This window comes from Astyanax mexicanus, chromosome 25 (genome assembly GCF_023375975.1).
Source record: "Astyanax mexicanus isolate ESR-SI-001 chromosome 25, AstMex3_surface, whole genome shotgun sequence".
Classification (NCBI taxonomy): domain Eukaryota; kingdom Metazoa; phylum Chordata; class Actinopteri; order Characiformes; family Acestrorhamphidae; genus Astyanax; species Astyanax mexicanus.
The window spans coordinates 17278770-17301976 of NC_064432.1; the positions used below are offsets into that span (position 1 = coordinate 17278770).

Genomic DNA, 23207 nt, shown 5'->3' on the forward strand with positions numbered 1-23207 from the left:
ATGGCTGTGTGGGGCGTGTCTGGTTAGCCCATCTCAGAACCAAAAGGTTTTGTTACATATGGACCCCATCTAGACTGTACACATGGCACATGGGACCATGGGCGTAGCAGCAAATTCTGGACTCTGTACACTCTCAATGTCAGTGTCTCAATGTCAATGTCAAAGTGCCCTTTTGGTGGCATAGAAGGCACTTCATAACAACACCGTTTTATACTAGTATGACAGAAGGGTCCTCGTGGATGGGCACTCTTTAAAACACATCAGTATCCCATACAGGGATTAAGTCTTGTTCTGAAATACACTTTCTTTTTTATAAAGAATCTCCATTTAGAGAACTGTGTAGTCCAGGTTCAGGCTTAGTTCCTGTCTAGGAAACTGGCCCCTAATCAAAGTGTCTTAACCTAGAGGGCACATCATCACAATCTATTGCAACAAGGAACTTCATAACTGTCCCTCATCACTTTTTTCCAACAAAAAAGACAGGCAATGGGTCACTTTGACTCTTTTGACTTTTTCCCACCCAATAGGGCACTTTAGCAACACAATGGGGGCACTGCTACTTGAGTCTACCAGTAAGGCCAGAGCTGGAGTTTTCTACACCTGGTCTAAGGTATAGAATAGTGTATGTAAAAATCTAATTAAAATGTGACATTAAAAGCGAAAAGCAAACCGAATGAAGAATGTGTGTAGTCATGAAAGCCTTACACTCTTAAAAACAGATGACAGAAATATTTCTTTGGAGTGATGCCATGGAAGATTGGGTTCCATATAGAAATCTATTAAAACCACTCAATTGAACGGTTCTTTGGGCAACTATATGGGTTTCTTCAGTAGCCTGGCTTCAAATAACTATTTTTGGCTTTTTTTATTTACTACAGTAACACTACATAAATGGCAGTCTGTTCCATACCTCTGCGTTCCTGCTGTGCAGTGACGGGTGCAGTGCTATTGCTCTGCACAAGGCTGACTTATCGTCAGAGATGGTCAATAAAGAGGCAAAAATAACATATTTGCTAAAACTAACCTGCTGTGTGTTAATATTTTATCAACCCACTCCACTTCTTTAAGTTTAATGATTACCACTGGCCACGATTAAAGCTCTGTGTTTGAGAGGGCTGACTGCAGAGCGGAGATAGGGCCATCACAAATCAAAGCAACACTATTACTTGTAATGTTATTGAACATGGAGCATGGTGTGCTCATGACAATAAAGAGTCATGACTGTTCTCCAGGGGGCTCATTTCTGGCCAGTGGACTGCAAGAACATTGGAAGAACCACAAATATCTTTCTATGATAGCCTTGGGCATAAGCCTTAGTGTTTGCTGACTGTTAATCACAATGACTGTGGAAAAGCATGAACAGGGCAGTGTCTCTTTGAAGTAAGGCCACTAGTGAATAGCTACATGCACTATGATATGTATGACCATTCCCACATGTATCAACAGGAAAACAGCCCATTTTGTCTTTCAATCTTCAGTGTCTAATTCAAACTGTTTTCGCTGTGCTAATATTGCCACATTAAGTGGTTGACAGCTGTGGCTGGAACAGATTGTCTATATTACATGTAGTTAAGGGCTTATAAAAGTAGACTTGTAGTCGGTGTGGGGTGTGGTGCTGTTGATACACTCTGCACAAAGTTCTTTGCAGTTTTTTTGATAAGTCTGATAATATTATGATAGCATAAACTAACCAATGTGATTAGTTAGCTAGCCAATTAATCATAATGTAGTTAATGTAGTAAACATGCTGGAGTAGTTAAATATTCAAACTCTGCCTTAGCCACATTTTGTGTTCTCGTCACATTTATTCTTTTGTCTGAACCAGAGACTGTAAAAAAAGATGGACGCCGTGTGTCCGTTCCCATTCATTCAATAAAAATGAAGCCAAAATCTTCCGCCATGTTGGCGATCCTGACACCCGATTCTGCGCAGTAGAGACCAGAGGAGGGAGAAAGACTGTGGAGAGCAGCCTACTCATTTAAATAACCCCGCCCCTGAGGGCTGCCTCGCGGTCACAGACTGCAGAGCAGGGCGGAGCGGAGCTGATGGTCTGTTATTGGTCCCACCCATAACCAGCCCTTTTACAATAACCACAACTTTTTTGAATAGAGCTGAATAACGTTTTAAAAAACGAATTCTGTGGGGATATAAAAATTTAACAATATAAGCAGAGTTTACACTAGCTGTTGCATTTGAATAATGGAGGTAGAATTACAGTATATTAGAAAAAAACGTGATTGAAAGTTGTCTGTTTTGCCATTGAAACCTACGGGGATGGGTGGGGTTACACAGCTTTCTGAAACCGAACAGCAGGGGGCGCCCGACCTGTGGTGGCTTCACTTTTGAGAGACGATGCTCTGTCCAGCTATATACAGTCTATGGTCTGAACCAATTCAAAATAACACATATATTACTCTTTTACTGTTTAAACATTACACTTGCTGGACAAACCAGTGGTAAAATCTGCCTTGCTTCTGGTTCTTTAGATTGCACTTTAAACTCAATGAAGAAGGTCTGAGACGCTAGTCCTGGGAGAAGGAGTCAGTCTGAGTAAGCAAATTTGTCTCGATCCTCTTGTCTCTACTGTTCAGACTGTTGTAAATTTAACAATATACCAGACACCACAAAAAAAGAAAACACAAAAAATATAGTTGGTTGATAACATTACACTGATTTGACTGTTTTTCCCTTCATGACTAATGTTAATAAGGGCAGCTTGATAAGGAACATTTTCAACATTGTAGGCAATGTGTCTTATTATTTCACATTCTGAGAATATTGTTCTTATAAGATTGTCCTTGTTAACAAAGTGACTTAAGTTCATTAAGCAAATAGTCTTAACAAAAGCAAAACAATACATTTATTGTTTACATATATTGTCATTAAGGTAATAAAAAAAAAATACATGTAGATTCTTTTGGAGAAGTTTCAGGTGTGGTCCTTTTTCCAAAATCTGTTACGATAAAACTCTATTATTAGATATAGTGCAATATTTCTAATAGGTATAGTGAACAAAGTTAATTGTGTTTTAATAAAATGATTTAAAATATGTACAAATTTCAATGTTAAAAAATATTAAAATGTTTTGACAATGACATCATCAGAAATATTGGATGTATCCTATTGCCACTATTTAAAATACTTTCACTTGAGAAGCTATTATTTCATGAAGTGTTAAAGCTGTTTTTGCCACACACCACTGGTTCTAGCTAGTGTTACTGTTCTGGAAATGTGCAATATGGTGTGTAAATTGATTTGGGGAAGAAGTCTCCTAAGTAGTGTTAGTACATTGATATGAGACATACGCTACAGATCACAAACAGTAAACAATTAGTCACTGGGGTATATGCGTCATGACACAATTAGACCATTCCACACAGCTCAGGTTTGTGCGTAAAGAGAGAATATTTGTAGAAATAATAATAAAGAGTAAGCTCATTTGAAAGGAAAAAAACGTTTTATTTGCTATCTGCTGCATATGTTTGTGTGTTTGAATGTTGCTTAAAGGGGCTCTTAGACCAGCGCTACTGTAGATTATTAGGATTTTGATTTGCCTAAATGAGTGAAATACACCCGCAATAATTACACAAACTGCAGGGTTCAGTTCTGGAATTAACGGCTTTGATTTTGGATTATTAATACTATTTTGGAGTTCATATTAAAACAAAGCTGATATCAGTGTTATCACAGTGTCACTGTCGGCTTTTCAGAAAGCAGATTCAGCCATAATGGAGATTATACTAGATACGTTTCATCTGCCTTTTATGTATCTCTCTGAATCCCTGCCTCTCTGTATGTGAGCGAGAACATTCAGCCATTTGTCTGCTATTTGTGAAGGGACCTCAGATAATTGCAAGGTTACAAAAGAACTGACATCATTGATTTGTCGCTGTCAGGTCTGTGGAAGCTCAACAGCACCATCTAAAGCGTAGTGCTGACAGTGCACTGGCCCCGGTTCAGCTGAGACGGATGGCATATGGAGGAGGCTCCAATGTGATCATGAGACAATTGGGCAATGTGTGTCGATATATTCTGAAAGGAATAAAGACGTGAACAGAGAAAAGGCCTGACTCCAGTACGCATTATCTTCCCCGCAGTAGACGATATGAATGGGAAAATCAGGTTAAGGACTATCAAAGGCTTCTCTCCCAGAGTGCCCTGATGGCAGTAGCTGATTGCATTCTACAATAAGGCAGTCTGAATGAGTGAAATAATGCACTGCTACAGAGACATTCTGCCCTGATTACTTTTAAGGAGTAGTTCAGTCAAAATGCCGTTGCTAAAAAAAAAAAGCAATAGCCAGTGGGGTGAGGCAGTGGGGCAGTGGTGGCTCGACAATTAAAGCATCAGGTTATTGGAGAGGGTTGTGGGTTCAATACCCCTGATTGACACACTGCTATTGTTAGGTAATAAGGCCCTTAACCTTTACTGCTCCTTCGGCACTGCAGTAATGACTGCCCACAGAGTTATTGATGATAGGGTTGTGGGTTTTATACCTGGGTTTATAGCCACCAATTAGCATCACAGAACAGACATTAGCTTGTATCTAAACTTAAGATATTTTAGCATATTACACAGATAAAACAACTGATAAAAGCTGACCAGTTTAAAACGTCAGGTGTTTTCATTGTTTATTCATTAAATATATAGCTGGATAAGTTTAAACATATGCTGCTAACAATAAAGAAAAATGTGTGAAATGTGTTAGTATAGTAAGTTTAGAAAGAAGTTTTTTGGCAAGCATAAGAATGAATCTAAAATTCTAAAATGAATCTAGAATTTTAAAAGTACCCTACACCAACAATGCTATCCAATTAGATACAGACAATAGACTAATTATAACAGTGTGAGTTTAACAAGGTAGTACACAAAAATATTAACCTACCAACTCATTTTGTACTAAGAGGAAGACACTGTTTGGCTCTCCTCCTACAATTTTATTAACCACCAAGTGTTTTGGAATTGTTCTGGATTTTAGTAGCTTCTCCCTTTCCGTGTTTCATTGCATTGAGGGGTTGCATTTTTGATAATGAAATATGGAGACAGCTTAAATCCCAGAAGGACTACAAGACGGATGCTGAGCTGGCTAGTTTTCTAATAAACAGTTAGCTAAGCACTGAGCTTCAGCTAAGGTTCACAAAACTTAACTAGGTAATTTATCATAACCACATTTATTATACCAAGTGTGACGAATGTAAAATCCTATGTTGATATGCAATCAATTTGACGTACCATACAAATTAGAAACCTCATATTTTCCACATCTTAAAAAAATGGCATATATGGCAAAAGAGGACATACGGTCACCTTAAGGCAAATGACTGGTTAAAAATATCAGCAGTTTAATAGGTGAAAAAAGAAACAGTCTCCTTGCAAAGACCCCCCAGAAATGTACTTAATTTCCTTCCATTTGCTGACCCCCTGAGGTCACCCTTCTACTTGTTCAAGGCGAGCACTTCAAGGAGCTCTTTTTACTCTTGTTAGCGAGCAGACTCCCATCAAGGTCACTCCGTTCCGCCGCTAACAGTGTGAGACGCACTTCCTCTAGCATTCATCACATAATTAGCTGAATCATTTTTCGATCTGCCTCGCTCCAGCCTATTCAAATCAATAGAGCACCTTTCAATGCAGCAGCTAAATGTCGACGAGAAGGGGCGAGGAAGGGTGGAGGAATTCAGAACTTGAGCACCGTAATGAATGCCAGTCACACAAAAAGTCCTGCATCAAAACTGTCCAAAGATAAACACGCGTTTAGAATGAATCGATCTTGATGGAAGGCTTTAAAAGGCCTCAATTGGCGAATTGGCTCTATATTCTCCATCCGCTTTTGTCCATTCATTAGTCTGATTGACATTCTGCAAACATGAAGGTACACAGTCAAAACTGTTTATAGAGATACTGAATAAGCAGATGGAAATAAAGGAGTGAATGGATTGCATGAGTACATCTCGCATAATGTATTCAAACCCATTTACAGCTTTGAAATTCATGCAATTTCCATTAATGCATTGCTAAGTTCTGTTTGTGCGTTCTGCTTACAAAGCTTTAACGATTCGACTTACAAAACAGACAAACTCTCCATTTAAGTCCGAGGGAGAGCAGCCGCCATCAATCATACTCCCATTAGAATAAACAGTGGCCTGGCTTTGTAAATACACTACTATAAATTCAAGTGTAATTCATTGGCTGTTTTATATTCCTGCAATGCTTAGTACCTTTTTGCTTTTCAAGTATATTTTAAATAAACAAGCCCATGCAGAAATCAATGCTTTAGAAAAGTGAAGTATGTACCATACAAAGTGAGGTATGATCCTGTGAGTAAGAGCTTATGGCAAGGCCTGATAGCAATTGCCAGTTGGATGTTGTCTGGACATATACCGTTCCTTGATCCTCAGTGTCGCATTTACATCTGGAAGATGTCATAGAAAGTATTTTTTACCACCTACAGTGAATGAGAGGTAATGATCATGACCAGCAGCATCTACCTAGAACTGTCTATGTGAACAGACAAGCAACAGAAATCACATCTGGAACTTATATATGTCATATGACATATGGCGTGCTTCTTCTGCTACTCTATAAAAATGCTCTCATTGGCTAACCTTGTAAAGTATGCCTCTTGGTGAGAGATTGTATACAGCCTGCCACCATCTCCTTCGTTTGCAGGTATGTTGCCAATGTGAATCCTGGTCTGTTACAGACTGAACTGTTTTGTATTTTTTTCAGCAGGATTATGCTTGCTCACACACAGCTCATACTTTGTGTTAACAATAATTCAATACTTTTATTTTTTGTTAAACCCATTGAACATGTACACTCTCTTAACTGTTTCATTTCAAATCCACTGATGTGGAGCACAAAAATAAAATGACAAAAAGTGGTGCTTCATACAGAAATATATATATATATAGAAATGAGTCAGCTCCTTGTATCTCCAAAATATAACTTTTAACTTTCAATAAAATAAATGCCCAAAGATTTAATTCCAACTCATTTTGGAGCATTTCTATTGGTCTATTCATTTCTTTTCATTCCTTAGGAATATTTGACACAATGTACAAAACAATTGCCAGATTCACATTATGTAATGAATTGAAAAACAGCAAAAACGGAGATAAAAGGTTTTTGAGTGTGAATAAAGAAGACAAATAAGAGTAAATGTTATGTGACTGAGTTGATGCTTCATTTATACATTGGAAGTCTCAGCTATTGAGAATAAATCAGTACAATATTAGAATCATTTTCTCATTAACAGGTCAACACACAGCAACAGGTACATCATTAAAACATCGCATTCAAAGTATTTCTATGGGAAATTAAAATCTAATTCACTATAATTATGTACACAGTGGTATAAAAGTGTAAATGTTTTGTGCATGCTAAATGAAAAAATTTAACATTTAACATAATAGCATTGTAGCATATTTGGCAAATATCAGTGCACTCAAAATATATGACAGATACAATACAAGCATGAAAAAAAACAATGTACTTCATATTTACAGCACATATTTTTCAGGACAATATTAACTGGACTGTCTACATTCATAGTTCAGTTACTGGAAGAGTTCGGAGATAACTATCAACAGTCTTCTGACATCTAATAAAAAATATTTATACATCTATAAACATAAACCTTACAAATATTCTTCTGACTTTCACATAAGGAACAGTGGTCATTCCAAAAGCACTAAAATACTAAACTAAAATACTCATTTAAAATATTCACAACCTTGTGCGTCCAGTATTTTACACAAGCTGATTTTAGCATTGGTTTGCATCCAGCACTAAATATATACATATACATATATGGGGATGCATTGAAATGTTTTTGTCTGAAACTGAAATGAAACAAATTGAAACATTTGGCTGAATACTGACTAGTGCATTTCAAACACAGTTTTTGCAGGTTTTATTGATTTTCTTCGCCATTTCCACATTTAGTGATTTTGATTTCCTTTGATTTTACCAAATTAAAAACTTCTGGAATATAATCAAGAGGAAGATGGATGATCACAAGCCATCAGGATACATGAACACTGTTATTAAAAACCAGGGTTATTCCACCGAATATTGATTTTGAAAGCTCTGCATCTTTTTTTGTTATTTTATCCATTTCTCATTTTCTGCAAATAAATGCTCTTAATGACATATTTTTATTTGGAATTTGGGAGAAATGTTGTCCATAGTTTATAGAATAAAACAACAATGTTCATTTTACTCAAACATTTACCTATAAATGTTTATTTCAGTGCATCCCTAATATCCCAATATACATGTATATATTTATAAAATTACAAATTCATTCAACAGTAAACGACTCAATCTCACAATGACTAAACACAACCTGATCAGTCTAAACATCAAGCTCTGGATATTTCAGCACCTTGGGAGTTCTGTAAGGACATACAATTAAAGGACATATTTAATTGTACACATATTTACTGATATCTTTCAACAATATTTACACAAATCAGAGACAGCCTTCTGTTTCTTAAGGTTCTTTAAATAGGCATGGCCTTCTGTCTCCCGAAAGATTATACAGCATTTTTTCATTTTTCTCTGTAAATAGAAAATATATGAAACGGAGACTTCACTTTGCACAGCAATGCAAGATAACGTCATAACTAGATAACGTGTTTACAAAAATATTGAGAGATCACATTCAAAGGTAAAAGTGGAAAAGGACTGAAGGGGGGGTTGGTTGCGGACTCACGGTCTGTAGTGCGCTTGCAGTTTTCTTCCAGAAGAGGGCAGCATGCTAATGTCTTATGTTGAAGAGTGTCTTTTCGCTTGTTGGAGCTGATGGACTCTCAGATTTTCCTCTGTGCAGATGAATTGCAGGACAAAGTCTCTTACAATGCCCCTTATAATCCCATATACATCTCATCTCTTTATTTCTCAGAATTTGCACATTTCTTGGAATGATAAGGTCAAGGTTTGCGGTCGGAAAGGCTGGCCTTATTTAACTGTAAATCTCCGACCAACCTGGAACCCACAGAACCCCCACTCAGCTAAACATATGATAAACATGTTGTCAGTGCACTGGGGTTAGTGAGTGAATCCTCCATGCTTTGTTCTTGCTTGTTTAAGTGGTGCCAGGATGCTGCATTTGCACTCATGTCTCTGCAAATAATTACAAGAAATACTGTAGTTAGCAAAGCAGGTGGTTCAGTATTAACTGTATTAAATCCGATATTGATAAGTACATTCGCAGAATATAACTGGAACATGTACATGCACAACAGATATTTGTGGAGCTATGGTGTACCTGGACTATAGGTGAACATCAAACACTCCCTCCCCCACCGCCTCCATGTCCTCCTCTGCAATCACTAGAAAGAGAATGCAAGAGAGAGAGAAAGAAAAGAGAAGTCAAACAATATCTGCTGCATAGCAGATTTTCTCTGTCAATAATATATATATATATATATATACACCAACACTATGAGAAAGAAGAAGGAAATGCATTTCCTTCTTCTTTGCTCCTACTCCTATATTTTAAGAAATGAAGTTTGTGCTTTGAGCCACCACTGAAAAACACACTTTTCTAGTCACGCTAAGCCCTTGTCCACTGAAAATTCATACCCATACCACTTTTTTTTTACATTACACCCATAATAGAACAAAACAAAGAAATACAGAAGTATTTGTGAAGTGAAAAGAAAATCATGCATCATTTTGAACAATTTTAATAAATAAAAATCTGAAAAATGTGGCATTCATTTGTATTCAGCCTCCTGCACTCTATTACCCCTAAATAAAATCCAGTCAGACAAACTAACTTCAGAAGTCATCTAATTAGTAAGTAGAGTCCACCTGTGTTTAATTTATTCTCAGTATAACTACAGCTGTTCTGTGAAGGACTTAGAGGATTGTTAGAAAACATTAACGATCAAACAGCATTTAAAAAACAAGGAACACACCAGACAGGTCAGAGATAAAGTGAAGGGAAAGGTGGAGAAGTTTAAAGCAGGGTTAGGTTATTAGAGACTTAGGGTGTACTCACACTAGGCAATCCGAACCGTGCCCGGGCACGGTTACCTCCCAAAGCACGGTTCGTTTGGCTAGTGTGATCGCTCCGAACCGTGCCTGGGCACGGTACGCTGAACCGTGCCCGGGCCCGCTTGGAGAGGTGGGCCCGAGCACGGTTCACTTGGACCCGGGCACGGTATAGATGCAGTGTGAGCGCACGGATCATGATGACGTCAGTGATGCGACGCTACTGTAAACGGAGGACGTTTTATACACAATTCTGCATATAATATTTTTGAAAAGGGTTCTAAAGAGCACCATAATGGTTAGTGTTACCCATAATAAATTAGGACTACTATCTACAAGTCCTAAACAACAAACACATTTTATTATTACTTGAGTTTTATGTTTCGCTCCTTTGGTCACTATTTATGTATATAGCAAGTACGTCTTTTACCTTACTGATGAACGTGAATTGTAGTCCGCGAGTAAAGCTGCAAATTTCTCCCTGGACGTCTGCTGCTTGTGTACACGTGCAGCACGATTAGCAGTAAATCGCTGTGTTGCACAATCAATGAATCTCTGGTTCAGTTGCGTATTTGCACGCCCAAAACGACTCCAGAGAAACAAAAACAACAGTACAATCCTGAACTCCATTGTTTTGCGCGCGCATACTGTTCTTCAAAACAAAAGTCGCCTGTTGATGACGAAAGCGTGCTCGGGCACGGATCGTTTAGCACAGTGTGAGTGGAGGCCTGCGGGGGAGTGGGGAGGGGGCCGAACCGTGCTCCGGCACGATTCAACCAAACCGGGCCTAGTGTGAGTACACCCTTAGAGAAGCAGACAAGTGTAATGCCAGACAGATAGGATTGACGCTTGCCGAGTAAAAGGTAAAGACTGGTTTATTTACAGAGTAGTAAACAGGATAACACAGCCAGAGAACAGGTTGAACAACACTGAAAACAGGAGACGTAGTACAGAAAACAGTCCAAGATCCGAAGCCAAAGAGACAGTCCGATAATACAACAAATCCGATAAGAGCAAAGACAAAAGGCAAAATCCGTAATACAGGAAAATGGGTCATAACAAAAGGGCAGACAGAAAAAGGTTTGAAAAAACGCTCAGTACGCAACATGAGTCGACAATACCTCACAAAGTACAGACGCCAACTGAACCCTATATATACAAAACATAGAATTACTATGAACCGGAACAACTTAGAACACAGGTGACTCAGAACGGGGGAGAGTAACGCGATTGGGTGAAGGTGAGTGGCTGACGGTGACATCATCGCCAGTGGGTTTTTCGGAAATGGAGTTCGGGAGTGTGAAAGAGAGTCTAGAGATGTGACAACAAGAGGCCTATGGTCACTCTGGAGAAGCTGCAAAGATCCACAGCTCAGGCAGGTGAATTTGTCCACAGGACAAGTATTAGTAACAAAAAGAAAGTGACAGTTGATGGTTTAGATCAAAGCATATTTATGTGTTCAGTCCTAAATCCCATTGAGAATCTGTGGCAAGACTTGAAAATTGCTGCTCCATCCAACCTGATTAACTTTGATTATTTTGCAAAGAAAAATAGGCGACAAATTCAGCCTCTAGATGCGCAAAGCTGGTAGAAACATACCCCAAAAGACTTGCAGGTGTACTGGAAGTGAAAGGTAGTCCTACCAAGTATTGACTCAGGGGGGCTAAATACAAATGCACAACACATAGATAGATTTAGATCTACATATTTATTGGAAAAATATTGAAATCCATTTTTTACTTTACGATTACTTGGTACTTTGTTTTGGTCTATTACATAAAATCCTAATAAAATACATGTTCACATTTACGTTTGTGGGTGTAAAAAAAAAAAAGTGGAATGTTAAGGGCACTGTATCTGAAAATTTTAGAAACAACTCCAAGGTGGAGATTTAGTATTTATGAAAATGCTGATGTCTTAACAGAAGCATGTTTCTGGCTGAATCTCACCATCCAAATAATACCTGGTCCTGTGGAGCCTTGTCCATTGGAGAACAGGGTAAAAATGTCTGTTAGCAGAGAATCAGATACTGGACTACAGTCTGTAATTATAGAAATATGAAGTGCTTCCAAATGGTAAACAGTGCTGATAAAATGAACACTGAATGAGAGAATACGAACTCTGCAGGATGTAAATATTAATGCAGACTCGTTTCACACTGATGGGTACATTTCCTAAATATCTCACACCAGTGTAGTAAAGAAAATGAGCAAGATGAGCCACTGAGCCACAACTATGTAATGAAGCATCTTATTGTACTGCTTTGTCACACTGGGGGTGTTATCCGCTGTCCCAGGAGCGTGCAGCTAAACCACTAATTTGACATAAAGCTACGCTGATGAGAAGTTAGCTGGAAATAGAAAGAGGATCCTGTGGGTGACAGATGCAGCTGTTGCTGGGTGATATGGAACTTTCCGGAGCCAATTTAAAGACAACACAAAAACACACAGACACACACACACATACACACACACAAAAGTATCATTCGAGGACAAAGAAGCAATTAGATGCACTGACTCACCTGAGTCCTGACAGCTCCTCTAGGTCTGTGTGAATGTGAGCCATTGTTTGTGCCCATGTGTCCTGACATAAACCAGTTTCCAAATATCTATGTATTATGTCTATGCATGTGTGTGTAGTCAATTATGTTTTAAGAATGTTTGTTAGTATTAGAATGCATGTGTGTATGTATACATCCATGTATATTTAAGCGTAGAATTGTGTTAAAAAAAAAACTATGTAATATGTAATAGTTTATTTGTTCATATGACAAATTGTTCCAAACCCTAAGGTAGTGCAAAAGTTAGCATGCATGCATTTGTGTGTCCTTGTGACGATACCTGTGTGCTGGAGATTGGCAGGTGCATTTGACGGGGGTGGGAAGCTGTAAGAGCGAGCTTGTAGAGCAGGCGGAGTTTCGTGACTGATGCTTTTCGTCCTCTTTCGACACTCCATTGCCAGGCGAGAGCGACATGCCTTGTGACAGTTTACACCACAAACTGGAGAAAAGGAAGGAGGGATAACGAGGGAGGGGAGGAAGATGGGAGAAAAAGGAGGAGGGAGGTGGGGGAGGGTTGGAGAAACAGAAAACGAAGGATAGAGAGGGACAAGGGGTTGGACGAGAGATGAGAAACGGTTTTTAACGTGGATGGCTGGATGGTGAGATGGAGAGGGAAAGGAGAGGTAAGGGGCGGACTTAATGCAGGGATGGAGGAGAGATTGCGGGAAAGAGATGGAGTGTTGAAAGAAGAGGATGAGAGGAAGAACGAATGAGTGATTGAGGGACCAGTGCACAAAGAAACTTAGGGCAGAGGTCCAGAAGGACTGGAGGAAGGGATGTGTTTTTAGACACACGGCACAAACATGCACAACGACAGACGCACAAGCCTAATGAGATGGACCCCAGCATGAGCTTGGAGACGGAGGGTGAGCCTGAGAAACATGAAGAACAGAAGGACAGAAGATGGAGAAAGAATGAAAGAATGTGTGAGATGAGTAGAGAGATCAGGCTGATGAAAGTGTGATGAAAATGTGCATTATTAATACATCAAAAGCAGCATTAAATAACTAGTACCACCTCGGTCCAGGTTTGCAAGAAAACCGCATGATGAAAGTATGATTCTCTAGTTTCCCTATACTGTATCAATTAACACACACAATGTATTGACATGTGGTTTATGTTGTGTTGTGTCAGAGACACTATTAATGAGGATATCCACCACTGACTGCAATATGAATGGGAGTTCTTATAATGCTAACCATGGTATCAGTTTAAGTCCTACCCTACAACAAAAATAGCCCATCAGTTTGTTGGTTGTCCCTAGAGCAAACGAAGGGTTATCTCACTAGTGGGGAACTACTCGCTGTGAGATCTGCGCAAGTGCAGTAGCCATAAAAAGCCAAAAAAAGACACTTATGTGCATTATTATCAGATTTTATTAGTAATTTAAGATATGTTTGATATATGGCAGTCCGACCACCTTTGGTTTCTAGTATTTTGGTTTCTTCTTCTTCAAACAGATGGAAAAAATAAAGGCCTGGTCACATTGCAAATATGGGGTAAAGAGTAAACTGATTTGCTTAGATGGACTTTGGTTGTGTTTAAACCCCGACCATTAGAGGGCAGAGTTGTACTTTGTATTTAGATCTCATTGTTCTGACTGGATAAAAAGATAAGATACAAAATTCGAATTCTCCTAAATTTTACCGTATCGCTAGGTTCTTGCCAATTATCTACTTATCTAAGTCCTGTATATCCTGTAGAATCTGTGGCAAAGTTGCACTAACCTGCCATGGTCAGTTATGGAACATAATACTGGATCCTGCCCAATTACTTGTGGCAGTCTAATCTAAACCTTCCACAAAATTTACAGAATCCTAATGTTTCTAGTGTTATATTTAGATATTTCGATGCACATTTACACTAACACTAATTTAACCCGCTCAACCCACACCACAAATGGACTAGGGGATTAGTCTGAGATTGTTGTTATATGGAAACTTTAGATTGACTGGATTAACCTACTCAACTGTTTTGTTTATTACAGCAAAGGTTGATTTGAAGCGAAACAAAAAAGTAACTTCATAATGCATTTTGTGTACCTGCACCAAGAATTTTGAAATTATTAAGATATAAATCCTATAATGTTTTTTTTTTCTTTTTTTCCAGCCAGTTTCTATCTTCAGTTCTCTGGACCTTTACTGGACCTTCACTGGACCTGGTAACAGTACTTGGTGTGGCCTTCTGTGACAGGTAGGAAATGCCGAAATACAAAAGCCTACAGTCTAATACATCCATTTTTAGACCTATTGTAGCCAATGAAATGCCAACACACACACACACATACATACACTTACATCCAGCTGGCAGAGGCATTCATACATTCTGGCCCCGACACTTTTTTAAATGAGGCGGCCTGTCTCGCTCTCAGTACTGCTAATGGGGAAGCATAGTGAGCCAGTGTCAGCACACACACTACTTATTATAGACACAGAGAATGGGCAAGAGTCAGCGTGAGAGATAGTGAGAAAGATAGAGAGAAAGGGGCTTAAAAAAAGCTAGAAAAGTAACAGTTCAGGAATCTCACAGCAAATTTGTTCCAATAGTTGTATATAAGATATGCCTAAAATTCATATCACAATATATTTCTTCATTTCATCTTGATTGATCAGTATTTGTTAATATATAACAGTATAAGAGCCACTGTTTCTGGTGGGCATGTAATGTATAGTGTAGCCTATAGTGTTATGCCCTTTCTGCTCAGCAGTGTTCTGTAATGAATGTCAGTCAATGACAGATGCTGTAAATACTATATACTGCATCTCCTACAACCGTTGGCCAATTTTGCAGTGATTTTGGTTAAAAATTAGGTTTAAAAAAGTATTAAAACACTGTCTCGTGATATATTTTGATATCAGTTTACTGTCCAGCCCAGTTTTTGTAGACGCAGACATAAAGTACCTTATCTTCCTTACCTTTGCACTTGTATCCTTGCTTATAAAAGCCCCATATCTAGAAGAAAAAAAGAAAAGATATAAAAAGATCGGTCAGACAGAAAGCACAGTAAAACTGACTGTTGCTCTACTGATTTTGAAAGAGGAAGCCTAAGGATGGAAAATGAGGGGGAGAGGTGAAAGGTAGAAACGTGGACAAACAGATAAAGGAAGAGTGGAAAGGGTGGTTTTAGGATCAAGAGAGAGAGGTGATCACAGCAGGCGAACAATACATGAAAGACCTGAACAGAACATCACACACACACGCGCACACACACACACACACACACAATGCAAGATCTGAAGCTCCTTGCACAAAAACACACACGTGTATGTATGGGAAACAATGCCACTCACTCATTCAAACAAGAGCACAGTAACTAAGCACAGTACAGAGCAACACAAACACCAAAGAAGCTTCTATACCAACCAGGCACTGGGCATCAATTTGACATCAGGACTGACTTTACACTCTTAATATTGAAAAAACTTAAAAATGTAGCTAAAATGAAAATCAATTAGACTTTAACTCCCAACACAATTTTGTTTGGAAATCAAAGTCACATACAGTATCTGTCAAAAACAACATTGGGTTGACATGAAGCTCCAAGTTCCAAGACAGACATAGAATTATGTTTAGAAATCAGAGTCACATATCTCTTAAACAGAGCACTAGGTTGACATGAAGCTCCAATGTTATCCAATGGATATTTTGGTTACAAATTACCTGGCAAAAAACTAACAATGTGTTGCCATTAAGTTTCAACATTAAGTAGATGTTCAATTTTGGTTGGAAATCAAAGTAACATCTGTCAAAAACGAACCCTTGCGTCGATAAAGCTCCAGTTTTAGATTTGATTTTTTTTTTTGCTACTGATGACCATGATGTTAAAACAATAATATAGCGACATCTAACACTGTTAAAATTTCATTGGGTTTCAGACATTGGGTTTTAATCACTATAAGTCACAACTAAGGGCCCTATTTTAGCGATCTACAGATGAGACATAAATTGCGCATCGTGCTGCTGGATTTAGGGCATGCATGCATAGCGCAGCTCGAAATGTGCAAAAGGCATTAACTAATTCTCTTAATTATTCATGGGTGTGTTTTGGGCTCAACATAAAATAAACCAGTATGTCACCTTTTATTCCTTACAAGAGCCAGGTATGCTCTGACTTTGGCGTGTTGATATCTTAACAGTGAGGTGCAGGGCTATTTAAAAAAGACTGTTGAGAGGGTGTAAGATAGTAATGAGCTTCGTCTTCTGTATGGTGTAAGATGCTGCCCTAAGTGTTTTAGTTTTACGTCAATAAAACATAGCCATGTGACATTTGGAAGACGGCTGACAATTCTATGTCAATTTATGTGGCCAAACTTATCAGGTTGTCCTGACATTGATTTTGCTCACCCTATAGTACAACCTACAACCTATAATTAACCTGATAACAACATCTATGAATATCTCTTAGCACTGCTGGTTAGCTGGGTTTTATTTCTCTGTTTTAGCGCTCTTGGATCATACAGGTTCTGATATTCTAAACTAAATAAGATAATCCTGATAACGTGGTACCTTTTAATTTGACCAAATGAAAACTTGTCTTTTCTAGAGAAGGAAACTGCTTTTAAATGTAACACCTGTGGCTGAAACTGTCCAGGCCGTGGTTAGTCGCAAACTGACACACACACATATACACACAGAGTGTAGAATGAGCAGCAGTACGGCAGAATGTGTGGAGGAGTTTTTGGGTTCTGTGTTTGGAACTCTATCAAAAACACAGTGTTCAAAAATCTGAACTATTTTCTCTGGGGTGCGAGCCAAAACAGCTATTAAAGAGGGAGGGGGGAAAAGAATGAGAGAGACAGCGACAAAGAGAATGAGAAGGAGAAAGAGATAAAGAGAAAGAGAGAGATAGGAAGAGAGAGAGAGAGAGAGAGAGAGAGAGAGGGGGAGAGGGAGAGAGCAAGACAAGATAAGCATTGCAGCTAATTTTCATTCAAATCAATAAAAACTTTTGAAAATGACACCAATTAAGATATAGAATATTAAATGTAGGTAGACTATTACTGTAGACTGATTTTGTGCAGCTAAATGATTGATTAAGTGATCACACTTTACACTGATATGCCGCAAGTCATGGGACAGCAACTATTATTGTGTTATATAGCTCTTGCCATGTCCCATGGAATCTAAATAATGCTCTACTGACCTGCAGGATATGCAGGTGGGCCTCCTGCATTAAATGTGCATTTGATTCTACCTGAATTGCTTGTTTGTTTACACTGACAATTATAGTAAATGGAGGGATGGATCAATAAATGGATGAATGAAAACCTAACTTTATGCATTTGAGGATTTTATTGTTATTTTTCTCTGTTTGTACTGAAACTAGTAACAGGCTGTTGTGTGTAAGGAACCGCTACTGTTATGTTTTGTTACACCCCAGTCTACTCTGATAAAAACATTAGCTTAGCTGGTTGAGCAGTTTAGCTCTTGACCAGTACTGGTTAGATTTATTCTTGAGCATTACCATGATGCTAAACCATCATTACTAGCATGACAGATCTGGTAGACCAAAATCAAACCATCTGGCCTAAAAGTAGCAGCATATACAGTATATCTACACATAACAAATGTCTGTTACATACGCTCTCCCAGCCATCTTTTGTTCCTCAGAACCTGTGGTGAATATACTCACAAAGCCAGCGCAGTGTTCACAGAAAGTGGGCTTCACGTAAGTGGTCTCGCTGAACGTATGTATGAAGCCCATCTTACAGTTGAGCAAAGAACTGGCCTTCATGAAGTAATCTATCATCTCCTCTCTGCTGATCTTTCCATCCCTGAGAGACAAAGAAAGAGAAATGTAGTGCTTAACAGCATGAAAGAGAGTAACAGGATGCCTGAAGTAAAAAAGGAAACAGATGGCAGGAAAAGAAACAAAGAAACTATGAAAAACAATACTAAAAGCAGTCATTGTTATTTGTAAAGTAACCAGGGCTAAGCACAAAGCAGTGAAGCTAGCTGTTGTCAGTGCTGTCCTTAGGTCAGTGGTCGGTGATGCTAATCGTAATTATAGTCAAGGCTAGCCATAGAACAGTTATTTCTAATCATAACCAGTGCTATTTGTAGAAATTGTCTAAAGTAGGCAGTTATACGGTAACTTTAGTCATAGTCATTATAGGCAGGTGTGTTTACTTGGTGACCATATCTGGAGCGCTCACACAAGATCAAACTCTCTCTGACAAGCTACTGTTTCAAAAGCATAGTTTAAATCACTGATAAAATCTGATTAAAACCTCATGACTAGTTTGTAGCTTTGGGCGCAATAATAAAACCAAAGCCATGATTTTTCTGGTGCTGGTGCTGGTGCTGTACTTGCAGATCACTACCTCACTGTAGGGGTTTCCCCACTACTGTCACAATATGATCAACACCCTTTCATATGCAACATAAACATCAGCCTGATTACCATAGCTTTTTTTTCAGAAACTGAATTCTATCCACACCAACATGTGAATATTTATATGCTTTTATTTAACATTTTTAAATGTTTTGATAACATTGCTGCAACATCACTTGTTTCTTTTTTCATGTTTTAATTTTTGGTTTTGGGAATGTGATTTTTAACATTTCGATAACAACATGCTAATAACGTTCTGATACAATCCATTATTATTTCACACGTTTTCAGATTGTACCTAAAACATTAGTGAAGTAAAAGGCTCGTCATAAAGTAGCCACTGCTAATCATAACCTCTGCTATTTGTGGACAGGACTGTGTATAAAGTGGTATTTAGCACTGAGAATAGAAGAGTGGATACTAAATGCAAAAGTCAGTACAGAGCGTTAAATAAATAGAAGTGGGTGAAAAAGGAAGTATGTAAGTAAAGGAGTTGGCAATGTAGTCAAATAGGGGAAAGGTAGGGTAAAATGAGCAATTGGGTAAGCTGAACCATTATTATGTGATCAAATGAACAATTTAGAATTTAAATATTAAATATGTTTAAAAATAAGATTACATATACTCTCACATGCATTCTAAACGTGTGCAGTATCCATAAATTGTATTACTGTTTTGTATTCTCTTTATAGAATATAAAGTCTTTTTACCCCACTCTCCCCTGTACAGTGATGACTATATTATAAAGACAACAGCACTCATTGTCAGAAGTCAGAAGAGAGCATAAAAGGCAGTACTGGATCAATATACAGTTCCTATTTTAAAACTTACTGGTTTGTATCCAGTTCTCCGAACTTGCTGAGGTACGGGAAGTTATTCCTGATACTCTCAAATTCCTCACGAGAAATATGACCATCTCCATCTGTGTCAAAATTCTTGAAGACAGACTGAAACCAAATAAAATAAATGTCAGACTATTTATATAAGCAGGGTAATGTAGGGTGGTGTAAATCTGTAGTTATTATCAAATAAATATGTAAAATACAAATAAATGTCCCGTTAAGAAAACATCTTGAAGTGACAACATGAATTATTTCTTATATAATGATTTTATGGGATTTTTAAATCTGTAAATCATTCTGTACAATCTTACATAATAATGAATAAAAAATATTTAATATATATTCACTAGAGATGAAAAGCATTAAAATAAAATAAAAAACACAAGTTGGAATATCAGACTTTGAGGAGGTTTATATGAAAAACATAAATAATAAGAAATTATATAATCATAAAACATTTTCCTACATACATCAACCATCTTTTCAATGTGTTTGGTGATGATGGCAGGATCTGCTTTAGGCTTCACCGATGCTGCCCACTCGTCGATCATCGACGGCCGCTTTGCAGATGGGCTAGGGGTGGGGCTTGAGTTCTGTCCCTATCACAATTATAAATAAATACCCATGTTAGAACATTAAGCAAAGTTCCTTTAATGCCAATGGTGAAAAAAAAAAACAGAAGAACGTTTGTGTCAGGCTTGTAACTCACAGCTGGTTTAGTGCTCCGTGGTTCTCTCTGTAGAGAGAGCTGGTATATTTCATCTTCGGTATGATACTGGTCAAGTGAAACCTACCCAAACACAGATGCAAAAATATAAAAAATACTTAATTCTTCATTAAAAGACCATATTTACTACACAAAGTCATTAAAAAACACAATGTACTGTTGTGTTCCACAAATAAATGTTTCTGGCTTGAAACCTATAGGTTATCTTTAAGCCTTCTAGAGTAACATTATGTGGACTGATGAGCCAAATATGTGGAAATGTTCACATTGTGTAAAGCAAAAAAGAACAAGAACAGTCAAACATTGTGGTGGTAGTGTTATGGTTTGGAGATTTTTTTGCTTCTGCAAAATCTGGATGATTGATCATCATAACTGATGGAGCCATAAATTTATTCATTTTCTCTCTACCAGAGACAGCATGTCCATCTGTTCGTAAAGTAATGCTAAAAAAATGTGGAACAATTTTAGAAAAATATTCCTCAGTGCAAAATTGTAAAATCTTTGAACACCATCCAGAATACACTATTTTTTTATAATCAGGGAATCTGGAGAAATGCTGGTCATCTTCAGGCCCTCAGGTGGCACTGCATTAAATACAAACCAGTTTCTTTTTTTTAAGTTACTGCATAGGCTCAGAAACACATCTAAAAATCCACAAATGTAACTTAAGGCTGTATTATGTGAAAAGAAGCCATATGTCAGTACGATCCAGAAATGTTTTCTTGGCCAAGGCTCAAAAATTACGATAGGTCCCGCATGTCAGGCCTACATGTTTCCATGTATCACTAGTGCTCTTGCTCATGCTTATGGGTGTCTCTGGGCCTATCCTGGAGAAAAGGTGAGCACATGCATATGCTGGCAAAGACTGATGAGCAGCACTGTCTCTTGAGAAGGAGCAGTTTACAGAAAGGCCCATTTGTAGCATGTGGCTGCAGCTACATAAAGGTTAATGGGTTTGTTATAAATGTATGTGTCTTTATGAGACTGGTTTCATAAGCTATGCCTGTCAAACTGTAGCTGGGTTCCTATCTCTCGATCTGTGGTTGAAGGAGATGATAGGATAGACGTTACATCTGATATCATATTAAAATGATATTACTCATGATCCACACATACAGAGCAGTGGACTGTGAAGGGTGATTTACATACTGTAATACAGTTAAGGCTTCTTCCTCTAATGAACAAATGCTCCCGTATAGAGTACAGAACCTTTACTTCCTGTGTATATAGCCGGCTGATATGTGATGATATGTGGAGCTGACTCTTGGGTAATGAGTCCTCCCGTTTACTCCACTGGGTGTGTGTTTGTGTTAACAGGCGGAATCCCTCAGTAAAAGAGGGAGGATAGCATAGGAATGTTGTTTTTTGTTCTGATATGCACTGGATGTAATTCCTAGAATTGTGCTCGTGCTAATGGGCCTACAGTAGATTACTCCCTTGAGGACTGATAGTTCACACCACTGATTGCTCACTAAGGGGAAAATGTGCTTGGGGAGAAAAAAAAAAAAAAAACAGGTACAGGAAATCTGTTGAGTTTAAAGGGTCAATGCAAGCCAGTACACTCGTTAATCTAATACCCCTTCCACTCCCAAACCACCCTCTGTGAACTAGAATTGCACAATGTGGACACATTCCTGGTATTGTGGTGGTTATGTTGCTTTTTTTTAAACTGCGCTATATCTCTCCCAGAAACACTCACACACTGTAAACATAATACAACATATCACACCAAGAAGAAACTTCAGATGTGTGTATGATACACACTGCCTAAACTAGCCAAAACTGTTCAGGATTTAACAAAGCAAATAGGTAAAAGCCTCCCATTGAATAATTACTGCATAGGTGATTCAAGTTTTTCAGCTGGCAACAAATTAAAAACCCTAACCCTAACCAATGCAGTGAGTAGCTTCTCCTTTATACACACCCTTGCTGACACATCCTGACACATCCTGTGGTTGTGGAAAAGAATATTGCTAAAATTTATAAAATGGGATTAAGAAATGCCCAACGCATTATTAAAAAGTGGAAGGATAGTGGGGAAACATCAAGAGAAAGAAATTTGGTAGAAAAACAACATTAGCACTCAGGGATGTGTTTAATAGTGAAAGTAAGAGCATTTCCACACACACTAACTGAGACCTGCTAACCTGCTAACCTGCTAAAACAGTTTCAATTTGCTAGGGAGCATACAGATTGAACTCACATGGTCACATGGTCTGATGAGTCAAGATTTACTTGTATAGTAAACCACATGTGCTAATCTAGACATGTACCAAATAATTAACAACGAATCTCACAAATATGCTTTTGGAAAGTGGTAGAAAAAAATCCCATAAACATATTCATAAACCTTGTGGAAAGCCTTACCAGACTAGTTGAAGCTGTTATAGTTGTAAAGGGACAACATATTAAACCCTGTGGATTAAGGATGTGATGTGGATGTATGGTGTAAAGGTCTAAGCACAGTTCTAGAATGTGTAAATATGTATTATATAGACATCAGGATCAGACATTGTATCCCTAGTATACAGAATTGTATTTTTTGTAATTAACTATAAGCTTGCCTCTAGCTTTGTAAGGTTAAACTCAATTTGAATTTGGCCCAAGCAGAGTAACTAGTTAATGCAAAGCAACTAAAAGATTCTCAATGTGAAACTGGTGAGGAAGTGAATGCTGCCCTTATTAACTTCTGCCTGAGTTATTCAGAACACCTTCTCAAGCCCAGTTCAGAGAAAGACTCTC

The 23207-nt window shown here is 38.1% G+C and overlaps 1 protein-coding gene across 2 annotated transcripts in view; it reads right to left on the minus strand.

Moving 5' to 3' along the window:
- Nucleotides 1-7161: 7161 nt before the first annotated feature.
- Nucleotides 7162-23207, minus strand: part of LOC103046990 (RAS guanyl-releasing protein 2) — a 54921-nt gene continuing 38875 nt past the window's right edge. Inside the window, exons 10-17 of one of the 2 annotated variants that reach the window (XM_022681912.2) lie at nt 20448-20528; nt 20209-20337; nt 19728-19843; nt 18195-18336; nt 15478-15514; nt 12843-13001; nt 9272-9335; nt 7162-9126 (exon numbers count right to left, since the gene is read on the minus strand). In XM_022681912.2, coding sequence (XP_022537633.1) covers nt 9277-9335; nt 12843-13001; nt 15478-15514; nt 18195-18336; nt 19728-19843; nt 20209-20337; nt 20448-20528 — 723 coding nt within the window. In that variant the 3' untranslated portion in view covers nt 7162-9126; nt 9272-9276. Of the gene's footprint in view, nt 9127-9271; nt 9336-12842; nt 13435-15477; nt 15515-18194; nt 18337-19727; nt 19844-20208; nt 20338-20447; nt 20529-23207 lie in introns of those variants that run through there. The other variant, XM_022681911.2, reaches the window with a different exon arrangement.